The sequence below is a fragment of the Scleropages formosus genome, chromosome 1 (assembly GCF_900964775.1).
Source record: "Scleropages formosus chromosome 1, fSclFor1.1, whole genome shotgun sequence".
In the NCBI taxonomy this organism is placed as follows: Eukaryota; Metazoa; Chordata; class Actinopteri; order Osteoglossiformes; family Osteoglossidae; genus Scleropages; species Scleropages formosus.
Window position 1 is genome coordinate 46,060,128 of NC_041806.1, and position 24,661 is coordinate 46,084,788.

At 45.1% G+C, this 24,661-nt stretch overlaps 4 protein-coding genes across 4 annotated transcripts; 2 read left to right on the forward strand and 2 right to left on the reverse strand.

Moving 5' to 3' along the window:
- The first annotated feature begins 341 nt into the window (after positions 1–341).
- arv1 (ARV1 homolog, fatty acid homeostasis modulator) lies at positions 342–3,205 on the forward strand. The gene is made up of 5 exons (XM_018742446.2): positions 342–461; positions 757–876; positions 1,014–1,167; positions 1,827–2,048; positions 2,595–3,205. Exons 1-5 carry the CDS (start codon positions 366–368, stop codon positions 2,720–2,722), a joined length of 720 nt encoding a protein of 239 aa, XP_018597962.1. The 5' UTR covers positions 342–365; the 3' UTR covers positions 2,723–3,205.
- Positions 3,206–10,541: 7,336 nt separating this feature from the next.
- On the reverse strand, positions 10,542–13,032 carry fam89a (family with sequence similarity 89 member A). The gene is made up of 2 exons (XM_018742401.2): positions 12,646–13,032; positions 10,542–11,811 (listed from the first exon to the last, which is right to left on the reverse strand). The coding sequence occupies exons 1-2, from the start codon at positions 12,916–12,918 to the stop codon at positions 11,536–11,538; spliced, it is 549 nt and encodes a 182-aa protein (XP_018597917.2). The 5' UTR covers positions 12,919–13,032; the 3' UTR covers positions 10,542–11,535.
- A 3,047-nt stretch (positions 13,033–16,079) lies between these two features.
- Positions 16,080–21,308, reverse strand: sprtn (SprT-like N-terminal domain). Its single transcript, XM_018742442.1, has 5 exons — positions 20,831–21,308; positions 20,416–20,515; positions 19,553–19,681; positions 18,431–18,698; positions 16,080–17,494 (listed from the first exon to the last, which is right to left on the reverse strand). Exons 1-5 carry the CDS (start codon positions 21,145–21,147, stop codon positions 16,587–16,589), a joined length of 1,722 nt encoding a protein of 573 aa, XP_018597958.1. The 5' UTR covers positions 21,148–21,308; the 3' UTR covers positions 16,080–16,586.
- Positions 21,309–21,631: 323 nt separating this feature from the next.
- Positions 21,632–24,459, forward strand: exoc8 (exocyst complex component 8). The gene has a single exon (XM_018742419.2). The coding sequence runs from the start codon at positions 21,748–21,750 to the stop codon at positions 23,800–23,802; it is 2,055 nt and encodes a 684-aa protein (XP_018597935.1). The 5' UTR covers positions 21,632–21,747; the 3' UTR covers positions 23,803–24,459.
- The last annotated feature ends 202 nt before the right edge of the window (positions 24,460–24,661 follow it).

Below are 24,661 nucleotides of genomic sequence, written 5' to 3' on the forward strand. Positions count from 1 at the left end.
ATATACAGGTTAGAAGCAGTGGTGTTTGGGGATTGTAGTTTCTTGGCGACGGGTATCCGCAACCCCCCCCCATTGAGGCATGGAATTTCAATCGCGTGTAATTGTACGTGATAGACTACATCTCCCGAGAAGATGCCGTATTCGCGTCCTTTTACCGGATTGGAGCGGCGGCGCCTGGTTAATGTAGTTTACTTTGCGTTGGTTGTCACCCCCCCCCAGGGAGGTCGGCTGTGAGTTTACGTCAATGAGTAAACGAAAAACTACATTTCCCAGAAAGCATCATAGCGAATCCCTCTTCCTCGCCAAATCCAGGAAGTGGACTCCCGGAAGTTGGTGCTCAGGTTGACGTTGTTAAACACGGCAGCATGGCCGGGGCGCCTTTTAGATGTGTGGAGTGCAGTGCCGATGCGTTTGAGCTCTACCGGGACTATACCAATGGCATTTTGAAAATTTCAATATGCGTATGTAAAATAAATATGGAAAACAACGTCTGTTTTCATTTAACTTATCTGCACTGTACTTGTTGTTCTTGAAATCTGCCTGGCTGTGTGTATGTTGTGTGCACTGGCCTGGGACTGGGTACTATTCTGGATAACTTTCAGTTAAGACGTGCAATAATCATTTTAGTATTGTTGTTATTATTATGCTAGTTGCATTAAAATTGTATCTGCTTTCCAGTGCCCAAACCTTGAGCTGTGCCAATTTGTGTGCTTATGCAGGAGGAAAACAGTTGTTGTCCTGTGTTGTTTCCTGCAGGGCTCCTGCCACAAACCTGTGGACAAATATATCGAATATGATCCAGTCATAATTCTGATTGATGCCATTTTGTGCAAAACTCAAGCCTTCCGACACATTTTGTTTAATACAAAGATCAACGTGAGTACGGTACCCTTCTCTCCACATTCATCGCTGCTGGATGAAGTAAAGAGTCGCGTGTCATTGTTACGTTCCATTTCATTGCAGCAGCATTTGAAGCTTGAGGAACAACTCCTCTCCTTTCCCTTCATCTCCAGATTCACTGGAAGCTGTGCGTGTTCTGCCTGCTGTGTGAGGCTTACCTGCGGTGGTCACGGCTGCAAGGGTCTGAGCAGAGCGCGGATCCGGCGGACATCATCCGATACACCACAGAATGGGAGTTCTACGGCATGTTCGGCCTGGCCACGCTGGGTATGTGGGATGTGGATGGGCGACACGGTAGCACAACGAGTAGCACTGCTCTCTCACAGCACCTGGGTGGCGCGAGGACATGGGTTTGATCCCTGCTCAGTCTGTGTCGAGTTTACAGGTTCTCCCCGTGTCTGTGGGTTTCCTCCGGGTGCTCTGGTTTCCTTCCACAGTCCAAAGACATGCTGTTCAGGTTTATCCGTAGTGTGTGAGTGATAGTGTGTTCCACTGATGTATGGATGAGTGACCCAGTGTCAGTAGTGTATCTCGCAGTGTAAGTCACTGCGGTGAATAAGGTGTGTGGGTTGATAACACTACATAGAGTTTGTTGGAAGTCGCTTTGGAGAAAAGTGGCTGCCAAATAAATAAATGTAATGTGTCTTATTGTGAGACTCGCTCAGCCTGCTTTTTCATTCATTCATATACTAATAGCATTTCTGCGATGTTGTTCAAGCCCATAGAACATTCTCTCTAACTTTTCATAGGACTCAGCACTGTAGCGCGTACAATTGGTGTGGTACCCTTAAAAACATCTGTCCAAATATAATGGATGTACCTCAGGAGGATAAAGATGTGCGGATGTTCTTCTGAGCTGCTTCCTGTTCTCGATAGTTTTACGTGCATAGAATGCCGGCGTCAGAGGTCCTTGTTCTCTTTGGCAGAGCTGGGCATTTTCCTGGGTGGTGTGCTAGCCTTCCTCTGGCTTATTCAAAGGCTCCAGGGGTCGAGCCTGGAGCTGGAGCCCCTGCTGAAGGCCCTGCTGCTCTCATGCTACGGCAAACTGCTGTTGATCCCTGCCGTCATTTGGGAGCACGATTACTCCCTTCTCTGCTTTGCCCTCCTCCGCCTGTTTGTGCTCACATCCAACTCCCAGGCCATCCGAGGTGGGTAGAGTAGTGAGTGGTTAGGAACTAATCCGTATCCATTAGGCTGCAAGTTTAAATCCCGAGATGGTTCTGTTGCTGCAAGCTCGAGAAATGTTCTTAGAGTGACTCATTTCACCAAAATGTCCTCTTGCATGAAAGGGTTATGAGTAATATGATAAGCTGTTTAAGCTGTTTTCAGCGGAAAATTTAATAAACTTAAGACATGGCATATTTTTATAGAAAAACACTGATAATAATGTAGTACCACTATGAAAAATTGTCTTGTAAATCTCATCATTTTATTAGGGTGTACATAATAAGTCATTTCACTTGTTTACTTAATCCTGATTACAGGGGGTCCGTGATTTCAAGGAGGAGGACAGTGAGATGTAGACCAATAGGGGGGAGCGTCTCCCCAGGGCCTGTTACACTGTGCAACAAAATAGGATATTGAAATGTTCAGCACATTGTACTTCTTATTTGCATTGTCGTTAAGCTCATCCTCACTAGTTTTTGTTCTGGCAAAACTCCTCATTGTTTTTCCCTTTCTTTCTGGAATGGCAGTCATTTTAAACAGCAGCAGAAGACTCTCTTTCTTGGCGGTGTGCATTGGCTTGCTCTTGGAGACTTTGGCTGCACAGAGCTTCCAGGCGTTGCTGTGGAGGACGCAGGACTCCCTGCCATTGTGGTGAATGGACTCAAACCCTCCTGAAGGACAGGAAGTGCCAGAGGCTCCCTAGTCGTTTTCAGAACTGGACACAGAGGAACGTGGTACTTTTGTGGCTGTGCTTCCAGACACTTTCTCCAAGGAAGTGTTGAACTGAGGTCTCCACATTTTAAATCCAAACTTTTCCCATACTGGGTGGAGATGGCGATCTCTAAACATCTCTGTGATACAGGAGCAACAGATGCTGCAATGGTTAGAGCTGTTTTCTTCCTATCAGAGGTCCTGGATTCAAATTCCACCTCCTACTGCAGTGCCATTGACCAAGGTACTCCTCTTGAATTGGTACAGTTAAAATCACTTAGCTATATAAATGGGTAAATCACTGCAAGTAACTTTGTACACAAATCCAACATTTTAAGTTGGAGCTTTTTGGCACAAACATTATTTTTCTCTCAAAAAATGGCAATCGAAACAGAATGATTTTACTTTAAAACTAAAAAAAAAATTACACAAGCATATATAAAGTCTCAGTATTTACACGGTGAAAGCTGGACTGTTAAATTACATGTAACTTTGTTATAACTGCTTAAAACCCTACCCGGTGGTGCGCTGTGAGGAAGGCTTTGAGGAGGCGCTGAGGCTCACGACATACTAATCCCCTCCTACCCTTGAACTACTTCTCAGTGGGAGGTCCTGTCGAAAGGAGTTCTGTCAAGCAGTTGTGGACTCCAGTGTGTTTTGTTTGACTCCAAACTGCCTATTTTTGAGGGCACTAATGGCAAGTCTCTGGCAAACTAGTGAGATAACACCACCATACATTTATTTATTGATATTAAATTTATTCAAGGCAATTTGTGATGTTGTTTCATCAGCTTTACAATGATTTACACATTTATACAGCAGGGTATTTTTACTGTATCAGGTGATTCAGTGGCTACAGCAGCAGTGGGATTTGAACCCAGGTCCTTTGATTGCAGAGCCACATGTCTAACTATTACGCCACCTGCTGCCCTTAACGTTAATTGCGTTACTACATCTAAGATATAAGTGGGAACCTGGAAGGTTACTGTGAATTTACTCTTTCCTGTGTTCTGCTAAGTGTCTGCATTTCTGTGTATTAGGAAGTTTGTATTTGATGAAGATACACACATTGGCTGAAGCTACTTGTCCCAAGCAGGGTTGCGGCGAGTCGGAGCCTAACGCGGCAACACAGGGCATTACACTAGAGGAGGAAGAAACACACCCAGGACAGGACGCCAGTCCATCACAAGGCACCCCAAGCAGAACTCGAACCCCAGACCCACTAGAGAGCAGGCCCCAGCCAAACCCGCTGCACCACTGTGCCTCCCACTGAAGATACTGATTCCAGTTTTTTATTAGTGAGGCTTTGCCACTGTTTTTCTACTAAAGTGTCAAAAGTTGTCACTGTTTAGATTTTTATATTATTGTAGTTCTTTTACTGTGCTCATTGAGACATTGTACTTGTGGCAAGTGATCGTTCTGGGGTGTTGCTTCACAGCTGAAGTTGTTGTCTTCTTGAAAAAACTGTGAGGTGTTTACGTCGAAATACCGTGGCGGGACCGCGCCCAGGGAGGAGGGGGGGCTGCTGGGAGGAGCACGTTCTCTCGAAGGGCACGGTGAAACCACAGTGACCGCGGCCGTCGCTCAGTGTTTGAACTGAAATTAGCCACAGGCCTGAGAACGTTCCCGTTCTTTTGTGAGCAGCCTTTCACTGAGGTGACGTGCCAGGATGGGGAGTGGGGGAGGAATACCTCAGAAGTGTGCACTAAAAACAGACACATGATGGGTAGGCTGTGTCTTGGCGTGGTCCTCTGTTGTCATCTTTTACCATGGTGAGCTGCAGGGATATGGGAGGCTGCAATGTTGACTCAGCACAAGTAGCGTATACAGTAGTGAGGTGAAAAGGTTGTGACGTAAAGGTACAGCAATAGCTTAAGAGCTATGACACCTAGAGAGTGAAATGTCACTCTACCACATGACTGGGTGAGGCCGTGTCCTGGCGGCGGGTCCTTGCGTCAGGTCACACAAACCGCTTTGGAATGGCGAGTACCTGGCGCGCTTACAGTAGAGTTACATCCCTTGTCTGCCATGGGGGGTCCACATGATGCACGAGTGTGTCCAACTCGTTCACAAGCACATACTCACCCTGAGTTAGTCTGCAGATTGTGAACAAATTCATAATTCATTATTAAGAACGTAGATTCTCCTTTGAGAGACTGCAATACAGAACTGTGAGTAAACATTTTATCCTGCTTTTAGGTATTTGTTACTGCACCTGGGCTGTCGATGTAACAGCTTCTAGTATTTTTGTGGCACAGGGCAGTTTCTGTGGACTGTAAAGCACACGCCACCTTCTCTCAGCATTCATCTCCTGTGGCAAAACACTGCAAGGAATGCTGGGAGTTCATGTCCTAACAGGTTCACTGACGCTGGGGCGTCTCTGCTCTGCCCCAGGCCATCGGGAGTGGAGCCGTGCAGCTGCTGGATGGATTTCGGGTGTCGGGGTCATAAATGTGCGCTCTGGCCATGCTGTGGCACAAAGGTATCTACTCAGCTTCACCACATCGCCCTTTCCCTGATGCTCTCGGCAGGCCACCTACCTGCTGTGAGCTGGTCAGGTGACTAGGGATGAAGGGCCAGGACCTTCAAGATGACAAGTAGCGTGTGTGCCGATGTATGCCGTTCCCCTGAGGAAACACCCTCCCGAACCCAGTAAACACGGTACACCAGCCTTCACTCTGGTGGTTCTCCTTCATCTTTTTCGACAGGAATGAGGGGTGTGTTACTTAAGACCCTGGTGGGTTGGCAGTAATTGAAAATCCTTGTACTGCAAGAGGTTCTGCAGCTCAGAAAATGAGCTGCTATATAAAACGATGCCTAAAAAGGTTTCTAACCCTTAAAAGGTTCCTACCCCTCCCCCAGCAGGCACCTTCTCCAACTCCAGGGCTGTTGGCCGGGGCAGCTAAATTTGGAGTGCAGAAAAAGAGGAGAGAGCTGCGTCACGCAAGCACCGATCTGTAAGCTTTGGCGAGCCACAGAGCCGTTGTTTAGGAAATCTCCGCTAATCTTATTAGTGCAACAGGAATTGTATTGAAACGATAATATAAAGATGATTCTGCTCATTGTTTTGCTCCAGTCATGTGTATTTGTGTTAAGCGGGTGTTTGCCAACCAAGCACCCCTGAGGTCACCTTTGTTGGGCTGTGTGTGTGTGTGTGTGTGTATATACACCCACATGTGCACACCAAGCACTGAGGTTTAGCAAATTGGATGGGAGTAATATCACATGCAGAACATCTAAACACATGGTGCACTGGTTATAGCCATCACCTTGAAATGAAAGGTCCTTAGTTCAAATCCCCACTGCTGCTGTAAAACCCTTGATCTCGATACTTTATATCCTGAATTGATACAATAAGAAATACCGAACTGTATAAATCCATAAATTATAAGTAGTTTAAGGTGCAAGTTTAATGTTGGAAATTAAAGAGAAAGGCATCAGATCAATGAATAAATAAAGTTCATTATCATTTATTAGTGGGGGTGCAGTGGCGCAGTGGGTTGGGCCGCAGTCCTGCTCTCCGGTGGGTCTGGGGTTCGAGTCCCGCTTGGGGTGCCTTGCGATGGACTGGCGTCCCGTCCTGGGTGTGTCCCCTCCCCCTCCGGCCTTACGCCCTGTGTTGCCGGTTAGGCTCCGGTTCCCCGCGACCCCATATGGGACAAGCGGTTCTGAAAATATGTGTATCATTTATTAATTTCGTTGATAGTGGATACATTTTAGTTTTGGACTGTGCAAGAATACTGCAACACTTTCCATTTGTTTTGCTGCATTCCAGCTATGATCTTAAATACAGAAGGAGGGGCTGTAACCTTAATGTACCCTCAGAAGGGTGAGACTGGAGGACAGCAGGGTTGTCACGGTAACGCAGCGGCCGGGCTGCAGACTCGCGCTCCCGTACAGAGGCGCCGCTCTGTCCGCGCAGCTCTGTGACACGCACCTTGGCCAGGCTTTTCAATCAAGATTATGGTAATCCGGCAAAATCTCCAGCACAGGTGCTCAGGACAAAGTGGAGAAGTGGGTATTTGCACCACGTGCCAGAGGACACTGTGTGTTTCAGTCTCATCTTCATCTTTAGAATCATGCCCCTGCATCTAAGTCTCTCTTCCTGCTAATGTAATGCACATGTTGAATTTTCTATGAGATGTACATTACTTTGCACAAAAGCATCTGTTAAATGAATGACTGTAAATGTAAATCCGCTTCGAGGGATGGCCACAGTCAGCCCTGGCATTTCCAACAGGAATATAGGAACTCGTTTGGCTCCTTCTGATCTCATCAGTAACATGCCAGGACCCAAAACATTGACGGTAACACACCCCTCGCAGGACCTGCACGCACAGCTTTGAAAGTATAATCGAGATTCCAGGGCGTTTGCATTGTGTGCACCCGTTTGCCGAAGGAGCCTGGCTTCGTCTCAAAAGGAAATGCCTTAGTTCTTCATTTCTCAAAATTCTAAACAAACATTTCAGTCTCCAGATGGCCAGATAAAATTTATTACTGTTACCGTTATTTATTGTTATCATTGCTATTGCATTACTCACTCTTGTTTTTTTTATGCAGTATTTGTATTGTCTCTGTCTCGTCCATAGTCTGTGGAGAAGCATTCAAGAAGTTCATGATACTTGTACATGGTACTTGTACCTATGACAATAAACTCGAAAAGCAAAAAAAAAAAAAAAAAAAAAAAAAGACATGACCTTCACAGCAAGAGATGGACATGTGTATGGAATATTGTGTCTGGCTGTACATCCCCAGTGATACTGCAAACACAGAGCTGCCCCTATAGTGCCAATGACCTCAATGGGGTGCTTTCTTTGACTCTTGAGACCAATCAAATACCTGAAGTTGCAGTCTGCAACTGTTCACAAAGTTACAAGGAAAAAAATTGAGCGTAAGTCATACCGATACACAGATGAACAAGGGTAACGTCATAAAAACATGAGTTTGAGTCCCTAAAATGATCAATTTAACGCTGATTTCGTGTTAAACTAATATGAAGGGATTTAAACTATTTAAGACAGTAGCTGGAGTAGCAGTGAGGGTTGATGTCTTACAATTAGACAACCTGGGTTCAATTTCCACTGCTTCTGAAGCACTCCTGTTTTTACCTGGAATTAAAACAATAAAAATTACATTTACCTTTGTTCATTTAGCGGATGTTTTTTTCCAAAGTGACACAACTAGGATTTAGCTGACACTTTTACCTATACTCTTTCACCCATCTGTACATCTAAGGAATGCAAAACACACAATGGGCAATTTTTCTGAATTCTTCAAGTCAACTGAAACAGGACTTATGAGGAAACCCACTGGAATGTAGGGAGAACATAACCCAGCTGTATAACTGGGTAAAAAGTTCTAAGCATCTTAGTGTTCAAACATAATTCAAATCACTGCAGAGAAAGGTATCGGGCAAATGAATACATGAGGAAAAAAATACTTAGATTGTGTTACTTCATCTGGCATCAGTTATGTATTTAGGGGCAGCTGCCTTTGGACCCAAAGGTCACAGGTTTGATTCCCAGCTCCAGCTGTAGTACCCTTGAACAAGGTACTTACCATAAATTGCTCCAGTAAAATGACACAGCTGTATAAATTGGTAAATAATTGTAAATATCTTAACATTTTAAGTTGCTCTGGAGAAAAGCATCAGCTAAATGAATAAATATAAATTTAACCCACATCTTGCACGTACAGCCGACACTACAGCAGAGTCTCCGGGAAACACGCTTCCCAACTGCAGGGGTCTAAGAAGCCCCTCGGACACATCTAGAATGAGAGCAGCTTTAATTCCTTGTCCTACAGTGGAATGACCCCTGTTCCCTGCGGTTACTGTCGGTCACAAGTGATGGGCCAACTGTGTCAATGAGCACCGAGCGGTTAAAGCATTTACACTTGAATAGGTTGGACATTCAAGTCAAATAACAGCCTGAGCAGAATCTCTTCTCTTAATTTAATGTACAAGTTCCAATTTTCACATTGGAGAGCATTTTTAAAAAAAAAATCTTTCTACCAAAACTGTCTAACAGTAGTATGGTCATACAGTGAAGTGTTCCTGTTAAGAAATGGATCGAGACCGTAACACACAGACCGGGGGGGGGGGGGGGGGTTGACACACAGGTGATGACAGAGACAAACCAAAACTGAGATTAACATACACTGATCTCCACACCGCATCCAGTTCATGACAGGTATTAAGAACTACAAAGTGCACACATTGCAGTTTTGTCTTCCACACATGTGATCTCCACTTCACACACCTTTATACAGGATTGACGGCAAACATCAGCGCGGGGGTGTCGGGGGGGGGGGGGGGGGGTGTCTCGCACTGCGCATACATGTCTTTTTCAGACTGGTCATTATTACATTTGCTGGTTAAACTGCGCTGTACACATGGTAACTGTACCAAACTGCTGGATCAGTGTTTGTGTCACAACAAATAAATTCACTCCAATTGCTTAAGATGGTTTAAATAAAAAGAAAAAGATTCAGAAATATGGCAGTAAAGGCACATCGAGAGAGAAGTGCAGAGTGAAACAGCACAGCCAGTCTCCAAAAGTGGATTCACCTTTAGAGGAAATCACCAGAAACAGACATGTGGGAAGACCAGCACTGTTCACAACCTCAGGAAAAACACCAAAACTCCTAACATAAGGAACTCCTGAGAGGTTGGATAATATACCTGGCATCAGATTGAAAAAACAGAGCTTTGACTCTGCTGCATGAGTCCTCGCATTACAAAGGGCTACATTCGGAATTTTCAAAGATATATACATTTTCTTTCTCATTTTTCCATTATCGTTTCACTATTTTCCCCACATTTTCTGTGTACAGTAAAACTAAAGCAACCTGTAATTACACGTTCAGCCGATAGATGGCGGTAAAGAGCACCAAAACAAGAGTGTGTCAACACCTTGATTCAATTCCCTTCCACAGTGTTTACAGCCCATTTCTGGTGATCCTGAGCTTTGGTGATCGGTAACAAGGTGAAGAATGTCTACGGGAAGAATCTGCCAACGGTCTGCACTGAATAGGAGTTTGATAAGACAACGGACTTTTATTTGCAGTCACTTTGAATTAGCTTAAATTTTAAGGTAGCACAAATTAAAAATATTAAGAATCTTCCACTGTACCTTTACTATAGGTACATCAGATTTTTACAGAATCCCTTTTATATTTTCCACTTGGTGGTAACTTTAGAGTTGCAAATGCATCTAGGCCCATTTTTGCTCATGAGCTGAGGAACCAGCATACTCCCTGAACAACAGGGAAGCACTTAACATCAGCAAAATATTTCGAACAGTATAGTGGGGGGGGGAAAAAAAAAAAAAAAAAAAAAAAAAAAAACACAGCAGCCAATAAAGCCAAGCACTGGAATGTGCTCTTAAACAAGACAGCAATAAATTCCCTGCTGTATTTTAGTGTTCGTACAGATATAGTCAGAGGTGGAGTATAACCCAGTTCTACCCATGTAATCTTCAAGCAGGACATTAACAATTATTTGAAGACTTGGAGTTTGACCGTCAGTGTCTTCCCCATCTCTCGTTAAATACACGCCAGCATTTCTGAATCCATACTACTGTCATCACACACAACTACAGCTGAGCAGCATCAGCAACTGTTAATAAAGGGTAATATATTAAATGCTTTCTATAGTGCTAAATCTACGGAAACAATCACTAGCAATATAAAGTACATAACCAATTTATTTTGCATGAGCACTATAAGTGCTCGACTATTCCAATATTTTCAGAAAGCAGCTCCCCAAAAAAAAAAAAAAAAAAAAACCACTTTAGACTATTTATATAGGAATTTATATCATTCTTTTAGGAAACATTTAAGGATGCCTGTCTTTGGTTAATGTTGCGGTACTGTGTTCTGGATGGGGACCAGCATACCAGCGGTGAACATCAGGAACCGAGTTCAAGGGTCTTTCAGATCTCTGAATTTGCCCTTAATTCACCCTCAATAGGCAGCTGCAGCGCATCAAGAGCATACAGACATTCGGCCAAGTAGTTAATGGGATTCGAGCGTCTACGAGAAGATGACGTTAGCACCGTTCGGTGGAAGGCCAGGAGTGTCGGCACCATGGGATTTCAGACAAGCCACTCACAGGGCGTCGCTCCCCCTGGCTGCGTCTAGTAAAAGACGCTGGCAAAAAGAAGACCGTTACATCAGGAGAGGAAACTCCTTTCTACACTACCGTCCCGGGGTGCCTATGTGACGACGTGCTCATCTACCCTGGATGCCCAGTATCAAAGAAAACAAATGCAGCATATTAAATCTTGTTCACATTTTCCCACCCAGTCAGGCTTAAGCCCCATGTTATTAAACATTTCCTCAGCATTTATACCGTTAGGTTGCTAAGCCCATACAGGTAAAAGGATGGTAATGTACCTCTGATCTGGCTGAAGAGTAGCTGTAGTCAGTATTATTCAAATCTATACCCATACAGACCACTTGCCAGGAGTTTATGCAAGTTATACTAAATGCAAAAAATTAAATTGCGCCTATTTCCTTAACTCCTCTATATTATTGATACAAAGGTCCAAAACCTGTCGGTCAAAAAAAAAAAAAAAAAATTATATATGTAATAAATAAGCATTTTCTTTTATACATTTGTTTAGAAAAACTGAAAAATTATGACCAAAAGCCAGCTGAGCAGAGCATGGCGAAGGACATTGCCTAAACGTGTATTGCTTCAGGGGTAAGGGTTCGAGTACAGAAGCAAATCAGGAAGCATCATTCAGCGGTCCATCAAATGGTGATGTGCAAAGAGTCGCGAAGCCACTTTTCCTTGACGTCTCCGTTCGGCGGCGACAGCTCGTTCGACTCCGACTGCTCGGTCGGCGTTAAACTCGCGTCCTGGTAGTACTCGTCCTCTTCGTCAAAGTAGCCGTTCTCCATGCCGTAAGGGCTGTCGGAGCTGGACCCAGCCGTCAGGTCCTGGCAGCTGCCCTTGTACTCCTGGATCGACTCGTGGAGAGACCAGAGCTGACACAGCAACGACATGTCCTGCTGACGCAGCCCCACCTGGGAAAATAACGAATGAGTTAGGAAGATCTCGTCTTTCGAACGAAAGATCGCAGCAACGGACGGAAACAAAAACCTTCCGGTTACAAGTCCGTTAACTGCCCTGTCAGCTGACAAAATATTAACGTTGCACTTCGGTGACACAGATCAACGTAATTCTACACACTGTGACTTCACTGAACTTCAGTGTTGCCTTAAGGGGGACGAGCAGTTAGGATGGTCATGTTTCATGCTGAAGGTCATAGGTTCAAATCCCACTTTTAGTTCCCTTGATCAAAGTATACTTTCAGCAAGAGCACCCTACTGTATAATTAGTAAATAATTGGAACGACAATAACCATAAGACATCTCAGACAAAGGTGTGAGCTAAAAGATTATAATGGCTATTGTCCAGCCACTGTATAAATCATGACATTGTCAATTGTTTACTCCAATTTCTCATTTTTTAAAGCATTTTAAAAAGTGCAATAGGGTCTGCGCTTGGCCTGACCGGTTGGTTTGAGATATTATTATATAGGAAGAAAAGTGGATCATTTTAGAAGCCCTGCCCTGGGACTGTGCGCAGTGTCACAAATAAAAATTTTTTCCACACCATCCATCATCGCACCCTGTGCGTAAAAACACATGATCACGTAAAAAGTAAAGTACTTGTAGTACAGCGCTTATGATCTCTCTCCTCTCTCGCTTTTCCGCTGGTCTCTCTCAGTCTGATCTCTCCCTGACCGACGCGACCGACTGTTGTCTCTCCCGTCTCTCGCTCTCTCTCTCCGCTCCCTCCCTGCTGACTGTCACCCGTCTCTCTTCCTGCGGTCTCTCCTCCCTCTCTGGTCTCACCATCTCCTTCCGCAGCAGCGCCAGCGCCGCGTCCAGGTTGGCGGGCCTGCAGGCGGCCAGTCCGTCGGCGGCGCTCCGTCCGCGGCTCAGCTCGTCCTGGATGCGGCTCTTCTTGGCGTACATGCGCTCCACGTCCCTCCACGAGCCGCCGCTCGAGTGCAGCAGGCCGCTCAGGCTCTTGGGCAGCGGGGGAAGCCCGTCCAGACAGGCCGGCGACGTGCCGCCCGCCGCCGTGCCCGCGCCCGCGCCCGCGTTCGCTGCTTTGCCGTTCATTCCTATTTAGTTACCCTGTCCGGCTAGAAGCGCAAGAAGGTCTCGGCGCTCGCGTGTCGCGAGCTGCGCGCCGCCAGCCGCCAACTCCTCTACCCATGAAACAACAAGCGAGCGCCGTTTCCTGTCCCTTTAAATGCGCCTCGGGGTCGCGAGGCGGCGCCCGGCTGACTGGGAGGGGCGGGAAAGTGGAATATGCAAATACAGTTCCTTCGTCAGCCAAACAGCCCGAAAATGTTATAGAAAATACCCACATTTCAATAAAATTAAATAAAATAAACGATTATCGTCATTAGAAAAAAAATAAATTTAAAAAAATCTAGCCACGATTTTTCTCCAGCATGAAGTATAAAAACACCTACACTGACTGGATTACAAAGCACACTGAAGCAACGACAAGGAGACGCACATCCGCGTGTCTTGTGCGGAAGTCATTTTTAATGTCAAGGTGTATGTGGAAACATATATATTACATAAACATTACATTATTGAGCAGACACTTTTCTCAAAGCGACTTCCAATGAACTCTATGTAGTGTTTTCAGCCCACACACCTCATTCATCAAAGTGAGGTGCACTGCTAGATACACTACTTAGCTGGGTCCCTCATCCACACATCAGTTGAACACACTCTCCGTCACTCTCGCACTATATGGGCGGACATGAACATAAGAATTTATTTCAAGGTTTTAGACTGGAAGAAAATGTAAAACACTTATCACAGTGCCATTCGCTGCCCTGAAATTCCTGATGCGTTTCAAACGTATGTAGTCTGGCCTTCGCGTTGTGAGCCGAGGAAGCCATGAGCGCCTGTGCTCTTATTTAAGAATAGCTAAATGTGGCCCAGCGGGGCTGTCCTGCTCTAAGTGCCGCTGCGGAGGCTCTCGGATCGCGCTGAAGTTGGCTGCGAATAAATGAATTACCGCTGGAACCTCCCGTTCAATGAAAGGGATTCGCGTCCAGACTCCCTTTCCAGCTCAGAGGTGTTTCTGTGAGGGACATATGGCACAGTGTCCTACTGTTCTGGCGGCATTGAACGCCGCGGACAAAGGAACAAAAACCGCTCTCCACATGCGACATGTGCGCCTTTCAAAGAGAGTCCGAGACAAAGAGGACAGATCTTCAAAGCATAAATTGTGTTAAAGCCCATTATTGGAAAAGAAAGGCACTGTGTTCGATGACAGTGACTCTGATACGCCGACTGCTGGACGCTCCGCTGGACTCCATGTTGTATCCGCTCCGAGCAGGAAGGAGGACACGTTTACGGCCTGTTCGTGTGCTTGCACTATGGTGGTTGAGTATTTGGGCTTCCTGGACATGGCAGCCAGATGTTCAGCCTCTCCAAAATCTCCAACTCTGCACACTCTCTCATAGAGTACACACCCATTAGACGCTGAGTCCATCTTTTGCCCTTCCTCTGGAAGTGGGTGGTGGACAGCTGCCATTCACGGAGCTGAACTTCCATGTTGGTAGTACGCATCCTGTCCAGCTGAGCTAAAACTGGTTTCCTCCATCCTTGTGTCCCTTTCCTATGCTGTAACTGCAGGATGTGACCCATATCCTGCTGGATACTCTCATTCTGCAATTTTCCAGACTCTTCTTCAGTACCCTCCCTGAAGCTCTCGCATCACTGTCCTCTACCCACATTCTCCTAGTTTTAGTCATCGTCCTAAACGCTTCTCTGATTTTATCAAGTACATATTAAAATGTAAAATAAAAAAAGGACTGGTTTTCCGGCCAGCACAGCGGCACTGCAGGAAGTACGGGTGACTCACTGCCCAGACGTGGGTTGAAATCTGACCGAGTGTCTGCAGAATTAGCATCTTCTCCTCATGTTCACAAGAGGTTCCTCCCACAGTCCAAAAACACGTTTCGGGTGAATCGGTTACTCTAAATTGCCCTCAGTGTTTGATGGTGTGTGAATGAGTGTACGATTGCCCTATAAAGAATATACGTGCCTTCCAGCGCACCGTCTCGTGTTCCGTGCTTTCAGGATAGGCTCCATCCCACTGTAAACCTGAACTTAACAAGCGACTCTGTATAACGGATGGATAGATGACATCTAAAGTTTGGTAAATGCAAGGTCAACTAAGATACTAAGAATTTTGAATGTGGTGTGTGGCATTTAATTTTTTCTACAATAACTATTTTGAAAAGCACATACGCCTGGTTTTGTCCTCAGTGCAAACATTTCCTTATATCTGTTGAGTGAGAGTTTGCAGTGTGGTTTTATCACAGTTCCACATCTGCAGGGGAAATGAAACGCTATTCAGAGGCACCCAAGTGTGATGCGTGCCTTGCAATGTGGTTCAAACACATGGCCTCCAATGGTGTGGTTTTTTCAGTCAATAGAACTTCAATTGGGCACCATTCATATGGTCTGTAATATGTTCCCAGCTGTGTGCTGCACTGTTAACCACTGAGTCAAACATAACACACATTAGTATATTAACTGCATTAATAAAACTTTAATAAAAGTACAAAAAACTAGTAACACTGACACACAAACACTGACAATGAGAACTGCTAGCAACAAAACTGAGTAAAACAATGTCAATTATTCTAAGCATTTCTAAAACTATATATTACAAAATTTTGTTTTTATTTACTACTTTATTTTAAATGACTTTTTGACAGACCAAAAATTTGTGGCACAACATTTATCATTTTGGCAAATGTTATAAAGTTATTAATGAAGTGCTAAAAGGTGGTTCTTTGGTGCCCAAAGAGCTCTTTTGCAGTATAACCCTTCTGTGTGTAATGTGGTGGTAATGTCCAGTGATCTAACAGCACAAAGATCAATATAAAACTTGTTAACTGTTAGCTGGCCTGTCACCTGATCAAGGCAGGCAAATTCCAGGCCACACTGACAGCAGCACTAGTACACAGTAGTCACGGATTGCAAACGTTTACCTATATCACGGTTTCTTGCAGCACCAGAACAAAAAAGTGTATTTCTATATGCAATTAATATCTAAAAATAGAAACTAACTTTAAATATTTCAACTGAGCTTAAAATAGACTTGTTAAAATATTCTATGCAGTTTAACAATGTAAGTTGTCAGTTTAAGTTGCAATACCATAATCTGAACAGAAATCTGAGTCATCTATCTATCTATCTATCCAATCTACAGCAGTAATTTCCAAAAGACCAAATACTTGCCAGCTTTGGTTTTGTTACTACCATAGCAGGAGGAGCAAATTTGGATAAGAAGGCTTAGCCTGGGAACGGAAACACTGGGATCCAAGGTGTGTACATCACATTTCAAAGTGAAACCTCAAAGCTGACAAATAACAAAAACGCTCCATTACGCACAAGGAGCACAATTTGCTTGTCACAGAGCTACTCTTTGTAAAGGAACACTGTTGTTCAGTAATGTTCAAACCTCCCGATATCAAAGGGGGACATTCCCCCCTTCTGACAGTTAACAGCTTGTAGATTTCAAATTGTGACATTTTGTTGGATAAGGAACATCTGTAACTCTTGAGGTCTGCAACTTTAAAGAATCTGCTTCAGTGGAACTTAAATACTGCTGAAACTACACAGACAATTATATGGACCCAATGTTCACTGTAAAAACTTCTTATAATCATTTCTTTTTAAATAGCATCAGCTATTATTTAACGTTTCCTCTCACGGTGATGTCTACAGCAGGTCTGTAGGGCTGCCAGTCATGTGAGACAGGAGTCTAAATGCTCATTGATCTTTGACTCAGGCACAGGGATCTGACACACGGGGCACCTAACCCTGGGATCCGTGGTGTCAGCAGGGGCTGCCTGAAGGGCTGGTTGGGAGAAAGAACAGGTGGCAGCTGGAGCAGGAGTCTCCCTCGTATCCACGACCCCAGAAGACACGCCTGTTTTCCTTTTGAAAAAATCACAGATGTTCGTGGAGGTGATGCCCTCCCAAGGCCTTTTCTTGGAAATAGGAAGGGTGGATGATGGCTTTTTAGGTGACCTGATCTGTTCTGAATGAAAACCAGAACCAGGCCTCGAGTCTGCAGGGTTGGAAGAATGATTGCTGTGAGCCCGTCCAAGGTTCACGGAATTGCTGGTAAAGGCTGTGTCTCGTAAATCTGCTGACGCGCCTCCGTCCTTTTCAGCATACGACGGTCCTGTGGTCTTGAAGGAGGTGCTAGTGGAGGCACTAGAACTTATACAGCTCTGTCCTGCCCATGGAGCAGACTTGGCTCCACCGGGGCTGAAGAGGTCACTGAATGATTTCTGCTTTACCCTGCTGAAATTGGTGTTGAGGGTCCCTGAAATTCGAACTGGAGATCCATTTATATTGACAAATGCCTTGGTGTTGCTGACAGACTTTTTATTTAGAGAATTTGGTCTCTTGGGCAGGTTCTGCGGTCCACTTGAACCAGAGCTCACGGTGGCTTGACCCCCGATCTTCCCTGGACTGGCCTGGCCAGGTCCATTGTGGTTTTTTCCCGAAAACGTACTCGATGGTAGTCTGGCGTTACTGAGCTCCGGCTGTTTTTCAGGTGAGGCTGGCCGAGGGTTCCCCCCAAGGACAAAGCCTTTGCCGCTGAACGGAAGAACATTTCTTATGTCCTGCAAACCTGATTTGCCTAAAGAGAAGACAGACTGTAAATGGACTCTGTTCTCAGCTACAAATTAATAAGACCTTCCACATTCTACTTAGTGTCTTAGGCTATGCTCAATGAACCTCAGTGCAGCAAGTGGTAGGTAACGAACTAGGTTTGCTTGAGACTTTCATGTCTGCAGCTATGTCTCCTTCTCTTAATGTAATGCATAAATTGTACTTTTGCTGAGATGTACGTCGCTTTGGACAAAAACGTCTGCTAAATGAATAAATGTAAATGTAAAATAAAGAACTGACAACTGAAAAACACATGGGAAATCAACATTAAACATCCTAGCCTATAATTTTCATTAAGAAAATTTACACTGATAAAATTATGGGGGGGAGGGAGGGAGGAAAAAAAAAAAAAAAAAAAAAAAAAAAAAAAAAAAAAAAACTATGGAAGGTGACAGTACCATACTGACAATAAATGTACATTTACATTTGGCAGACACTTTTCTCCAAAGCGATGTATGAGTCAGTGTATACAAAAGCCTATTTCAAAGCAGACAAATATCTTTACATACAGACACAGAGGTATCAAAACACAGCTTGTCTGAAAGCTCCGTTTTGCTGATACACATTACTCAAGGAGCTGCCAGTTAAGGAAAAAGATATTCATGACAGTTGGTGTGATGTAAATTTATGTAGTTTCAGGGGATCAGAAAAGAAATGGGACTGGAAAAAGATGCATTCTGAGGCCTTTCTTAAAGCCTGGGAGGAATTCAGCAGTTCTGAGGGAGAGGGGGAGCTCACTGTAACATATCGGAGCAAAACCTGAGAACCTATACACTGCTAATTTTGGCCCCCTTGTGGACTTTTTCAAGGACGAACAACTTGGTACTAAGCATTCATCACCGAAAGACCTAAGAACAACCTCAGTGATTCATTGTGTCACCCATAGCAGTGCTGGAGGACTTACTTCTGTTTGCAGGTTGTGTGTGACCCTTTGTGTCTTTGTTATGGTCCTTCTTGTCCTTCTTCCCATAGTTCTCTGGCTCTTTGATTTTAATGTAAGTGCCCCCACAGGACTGCTGGTGGTCTGCCCACCATGGGTCCTGGGCCGAAGGAGCCCGGTTCATGGCTCGCTTGACGTAGCCAAAGAAAGGCTTCAGGTTTTGACACGGTCCATTACAGCGCCACCAGTGCTGGCGGTACAGGTCCACTTCATCGTGAAAGGTATGATATACCTGGAGAAAGAAAGGACAGACTTGGTTATGTTACACTTTTACCTGTTCACTAGGTGCAAAGATATGCATGTGTCAAAGAGAGCCAAGACCTGGTCTTAGGAACAGAACAAGGCATCTAAATGAAGTATGTTTGGAAGGGGATTCAGATTTAACAATTCAATGAACATTGCTTGAGTAAGCTTCTATCCTATTGCATCGCCAGAAAAAATAGAACAGAGTGCCTGGAATGAGATGACAATAAGAACACAGCTGAGATGTTAGTTATCCAAGTATGGAGAAAAGTAAATGTTGTAAAAAGACTTCACAGTTAAAATGGTAGGGCCTCTACTGTTAAAGCGATAGAAGAACTCGAGCAGTCCAACACAGTTTAGATTTTAAACACCCAAACATGAGTTTCTTGTAATAATGCAATAACTATTTTTTATATTGTAATTAGTGACATTACAGGCAGCAAGACTATAACCTATTTATAGTAAAATTATAATGGTGTATCCTCAGTTTACAGTGTGTCATTAACAAAAACAATGGAAACAAAAACAAGTAGCCTGGAGAAATAGAAAGCAGAAAAGAGAAAGAGATAGCAATGTGAACTCCAAGGCAATGAAAACAAAGTTAACACAAACCACAACATCCCCCCCAACTACAAAAATTCTGTTGCAACATCACTACAAGCATTCAGTGTTGCTAAGCAACACAAGTGTTCTACACTGCTAAAAGTACTACACATATAAAAATGATGATGTACACAAATGACCCCAAAAAAAACGTATCTTCACGTAACTATACACAGTTTGAAATGAAATTGTGCCCATTTTCAGACAGAAAAAAAAAAAGTCAAAGCAAACTGGACTCACAGTGATATTTGTGCCACTGGCTTTATTGATTCTGTCCATGTGCTTGCAGAACTCCGGACCGTGTCCATCTCGATCTCGGTTGTTCTGGGTCACAAAGAGCAAAGCGTGGATCATCTCATGCAGGAGGGTCTGGAAACAAAATACAAAAAAAAAAAAAAAAAAAAAAAAAAAAGACTTCATATTATTCCTTAAACCATGAATAGAATAATTTATACAACGATTATGTTTCTCATTAAAAACAAGCATTTTTACATCAGATGAACATCATTAAAAACAATAATTTGTTAATTCCACAGCTGACCCAAATATAAGATAATTGGTACATAAACCAGATGTGTTACATCAATGAAACACACACACACACAGAATTTTTTTTCAGGAATTTTCAACCACTTGTCCAATGCAGGCCAGGGTACGGCTCAGGTCCAATACAATGATCCTGAACTCATGCTGTAAGAATACCCTGTTGTATAAAGGTCAAACTACTGTACAGTTGGTTGTCACCGTAAGTCACACTGATCAGTGCAGGGTGACTGTGGTATGGAGCCTATCCCAGAGGCATAGGATGTAAGGCAGAGTACACTCTCAATGGGATGTCCATCACACGGCAGTCACACACTCATTCAACCACACATTTACACATTTTGGGCAATTTAAGAGTTCCCAAGTCACCCAACACACACATCGTGGACTGTGGGAGGAAACGTACATGAACACATGGACACGGAAACTCTATACCAACTGAACCAGATTCAAACCCATCCAACTGTGAAGCACCAGCTCGACCCATCACAGCACCATTCCAGCGTACACATAGCGTTCAGAAACAATGCACAGTAAAGATCCACAGCTGCTGTACAAACCTGCACCAGATCTCGGCGCGGTCTTAGTTTCAGCAACGGTTCACTGAGTCGAATTGAGCACAGTCCCCCCCGGCCTTCATAGCAGCACAAACCCGCACACCTAAAACAACAGGCAACAAGCCATGTAATTGACAGCAAGCATTTTACTCTCACGGGCCAGCAGGTGGCGCAGTGGTTGTGGATATGGACTTGTGTCCTCAAAGTTGTTAGCTGCAATGCAACCACCACCAGCTCTACTGAAAGTAAGCAGAGAACAAATGGTAATTTTCTCATCCTCAAGCTTTACAGCAGTAATGGAAATGCCATGGGCCATGGTGTCCAGATAGTACTATCCTAAACTCAAGTGCTCCACACGTTTAATCCCGAGAAACTCCACTCTGGACACATTAGAAGAGCGGATTTAGCTCAGACTTACAGGGTCATCCGGGGGCTCCACCTCACTTCCACCCCGCTGAGTTTGCCCCAAAAGAACATGTCGTTGAAGGCCAGAAACATGGCCCTGACGTCAGGGTTGGGGTCCAGCAGCTCCCACGACTCGTCCACGATCGACAGGGGCCGCTCGGGGTGCAGAGAGCCGCCACCGGCGTACGGGATGATCCGGACCTCGTCTGGAGCCACTCGTCTCTTCTTGTTACTGCTTTGTTCAGAACTGGAGGAGGAGGAGGCCGACGCTTCCTGGTCGAACTGCTCCTGCAGCTGAAGAGCCAGCAGAAAGTCTTCGTCCATCATCATGCCGATGTTAGTGGAGAACCGCGACCAGCACTCTCCCCGAGCTTACTTTATGTCACTTCTGCGCCCGTTGGTGATAAAGTAAGGCTTTTGGGGCGCTTTCAAACGACAGCGATACATTGTCTGTCTCTTCATTCAAGAAGCTTATTTTTGTTTTTACTTCATTTCCGGCCTAGGGAATTCTGGTATACCTTCCAATGCATTGTGGGATATTGTAGTCCTCTGCTGATTCCGTTTTGTGCTATGTCCAACTATGACATTACCCGAAGTAAATAATAAGTTATTTAGAAACAATATCACTGAAAAGTTATATTTTAAAAAAGTTTAACCATAAACTTAACTATTTATCTTTGTAAGATTTCTACAGTAAATAGCTTCTGAGACTGTGTTTTTATATTTTCTATCTCGCCTCTTTGAACAACTATGTTTGGCCAACCACTTGAAGCTCACGTGACGTGAAAGGGCGTAGCATTTCCTCCTTCCGACGCATAACGGATAGCCCAGAGCGGTGCGTTCGTTTCATTTGTTTCGGCTTTCTCAGGCGTCGTTCTCTAAAAAGGGACACTTGCAATCGAAGCTGACAGAAAGTAGAGGGGGTCGAAGATGGCAGACACGGCGAACAGGCTGCGCAAACAGCTGGAGTCAGCGAATTTCGACCCGCAGAATTACGTGAAGCAGCTCTCCCAGCAGTCGGACGGCGACAGGGACCTGCAGGAGCACCGGCACAAGATCCAGACCCTGGCGGACGAGACGGCGCAGAGCCTGAAGAAAAACGTGTACAAGAACTACCGGCAGTTCATCGACACGGCCAGGGAGATCTCCTACCTGGAGAGCGAGATGTACCAGCTGAGCCACATCCTCACTGAGCAGAAGAGCATCATGGAGAGCATCACTCAGGCCCTGCTCTCGTCAGACAAGGAGGAGACTGCTAAGGAGATGTTGGCTGCCTTCCCCAAGGAGACAGAAGAAGTCAAGCAGAGAACCTTAACAACACTCTTGGAGAAGGTGGAAGGGTGCAAGAATATAATGGAGACCCCTGGCAGGTACCTGGTGTACAACGGGGACCTCTTTGAGTACGACGTGGACCACATGGCCCAGATACAGAAGGTGCACGCCTTTCTGATGAACGACTGCCTCCTCATCGCCACTTGGCTGCCCAACCGCCGCGGGGCGGTCAAGTACAAGTACAATGCCCTGTACGACTTGGAGAGCTTTGCCGTTGTGAACGTGAAGGACAACCCTCCGATGAAGGATATGTTCAAAATCCTCATGTTCCCGGAGAGCCGCATCTTCCAGGCGGAGAACAGCAAGATCAAGAAGGAGTGGCTGGAGATCCTGGAAGAGACCAAGAAGAACAAGGTTGTGAAAGAGAGACACAAGAAGGAGGAGGAGGTGCCAAATTCGCCGGTGCGGGCAGACGTCTCCACTAACCCCTTCGATGAGGAGGAGCCTGTAGAGTCTGAGGAAGTGGTGGATTTGAGTATGGAATGGATACAGGAGCTTCCTGAAGACCTTGATGTGTGCATCGCGCAGCGGGACTTTGAGGGTGCCGTGGACCTCCTGGATAAACTGAACGAGTATCTGAAGGACCAGCCCGTGACCCAGAGAGTGAAGGAGCTCAGGGGGAAGGTGGACGAGCGCGTGCGGCAACTCACTGAGGTGCTCGTCTTTGAGCTCTCTCCTGACCGCTCGCTCCGCGGTGGTCCCAAGGCCACCCGCCGTGCCGTCTCCCAGCTGATCCGCCTTGGTCAGTCCACCAAGGCCTGCGAGCTGTTCCTGAAGAACCGTGCTGCGGCCGTGCAGACAGCCATCCGCCAGCTGCGCATTGAGGGGGCCACGCTGCTCTACATCCACAAGCTCTGCAACATCTTCTTCACCAGCCTGCTAGAGACGGCCAAGGAGTTTGAGATGGACTTTGCAGGCAATAATGGCTGTTACTCTGCGTTTGTGGTTTGGTCCCGCTCAGCTATGAAGATGTTTGTGGGCGCCTTCAGTAAGCAGGTTTTTGACAGTAAGGAGAGCTTGTCTACAGCAGCTGAGTGTGTCAAGGTTGCCAAGGAGCACTGCAAGCAGCTGAGTGAGATCGGTCTGGACCTCACGTTCATGCTGCAGTCCCTGCTGGTCAAAGACATCAAGGCTGCCCTCCAGAGCTACAAGGAAATAATCATTGAGGCCACCAAACACCGCAACTCGGAGGAGATGTGGCGGAGGATGAATCTTATGACTCCCGAGGCACTGGCCAAGCTGAAGGACGAGATGCGAAACTGTGGCATGGGCACCTTCGAGCAGTACACCGGTGATGACTGTTGGGTGAACCTCAGCTACACGGTGGTGGCCTTCACTAAGCAGATGATGGCCTTCCTGGAGGAGGGCCTGAAGCTCTACTTCCCAGAGCTGCACATGGTGCTGCTGGAAAGCCTGCATGAGATCATCCTGGTGGCCGTGCAGCACGTGGACTACAGCCTGCGTTGTGAGCAGGACATGGAGAAGAAGGCGTTTATTCTCCAGAATGCCTCGTTCCTGCATGAAACGGTCCTCCCTGTGGTTGAGAAGAGGTTTGAGGAAGGGGTGGGGAAACCAGTCAAGCAACTGCAGGACTTGAGGAAAAGCTCCCGGCCGATGCGGGTCAATCCTGACAGCACTATGTCTGTGGTCTAGAAGCAAAGGCCCCGTGTTGTAGGAATGTTTCACTGCAGTTGTGGCCCTTCGTTAGATTACATTACTTTTTTTGGGCAGTCATTGCTCTGTTTCTGTATTTAATGCCCATCCTTTCTGTAAAATGTCAAACACCATGTCATGTTGAGATGTTACTGTTTCTACTTTGAATTAGATTGCGGCAATTATACTGTAATGCCGAAAAGGATAATGGCGTCAGGAGATATCACAGGGGTTAAATGTAAACTCAAGTATCCATTCAGATCTGCAGTCTGTTTGGAGACCAGTTCTGAAGTCAAATTCTTCCCTGTGGTGGTTCCATTTCTCAGCAGAAAATACTGTGCAGATGGAGGAGAAACAAATTCACATTATACTTCACCCATGCGATGTGTCACATTGCTGTCAAGGCTACACATTTCAGTTAACTGTTACTAGGGTATTCTATTGCTGTTAGTGCTTTGTGATTAAATCTGTGTAAATAAGTATAAAATCGGGCAACATCTTACTCCCGGTTGTAACTGCTTCATAACACTAGACTGTACACCCACTCCTTGTATTACAGTTAATTTGTTCCATGAAATTATCCCATTAGACAAGTCCCCAGTGTGAGGAATTAAAAATGTGAACAAAAATTAATAAAAATATCAAAGTAAAAGGTATTTTTATATATGAATAGACATTTTATATTTGTAACAAGTATTATTTATAGCTTTTTTAAAATGTTTTCATTCATTCATCCATCCATCCATCCATCCATCAGTAACTGCTTGTCTGGTGTTTCATGACTTCAGCCTACCCATAACCACAGCACATGAGGCAGGATACACCCTAGATGGAGAAATTTTGATAGTTTGCCTGACAG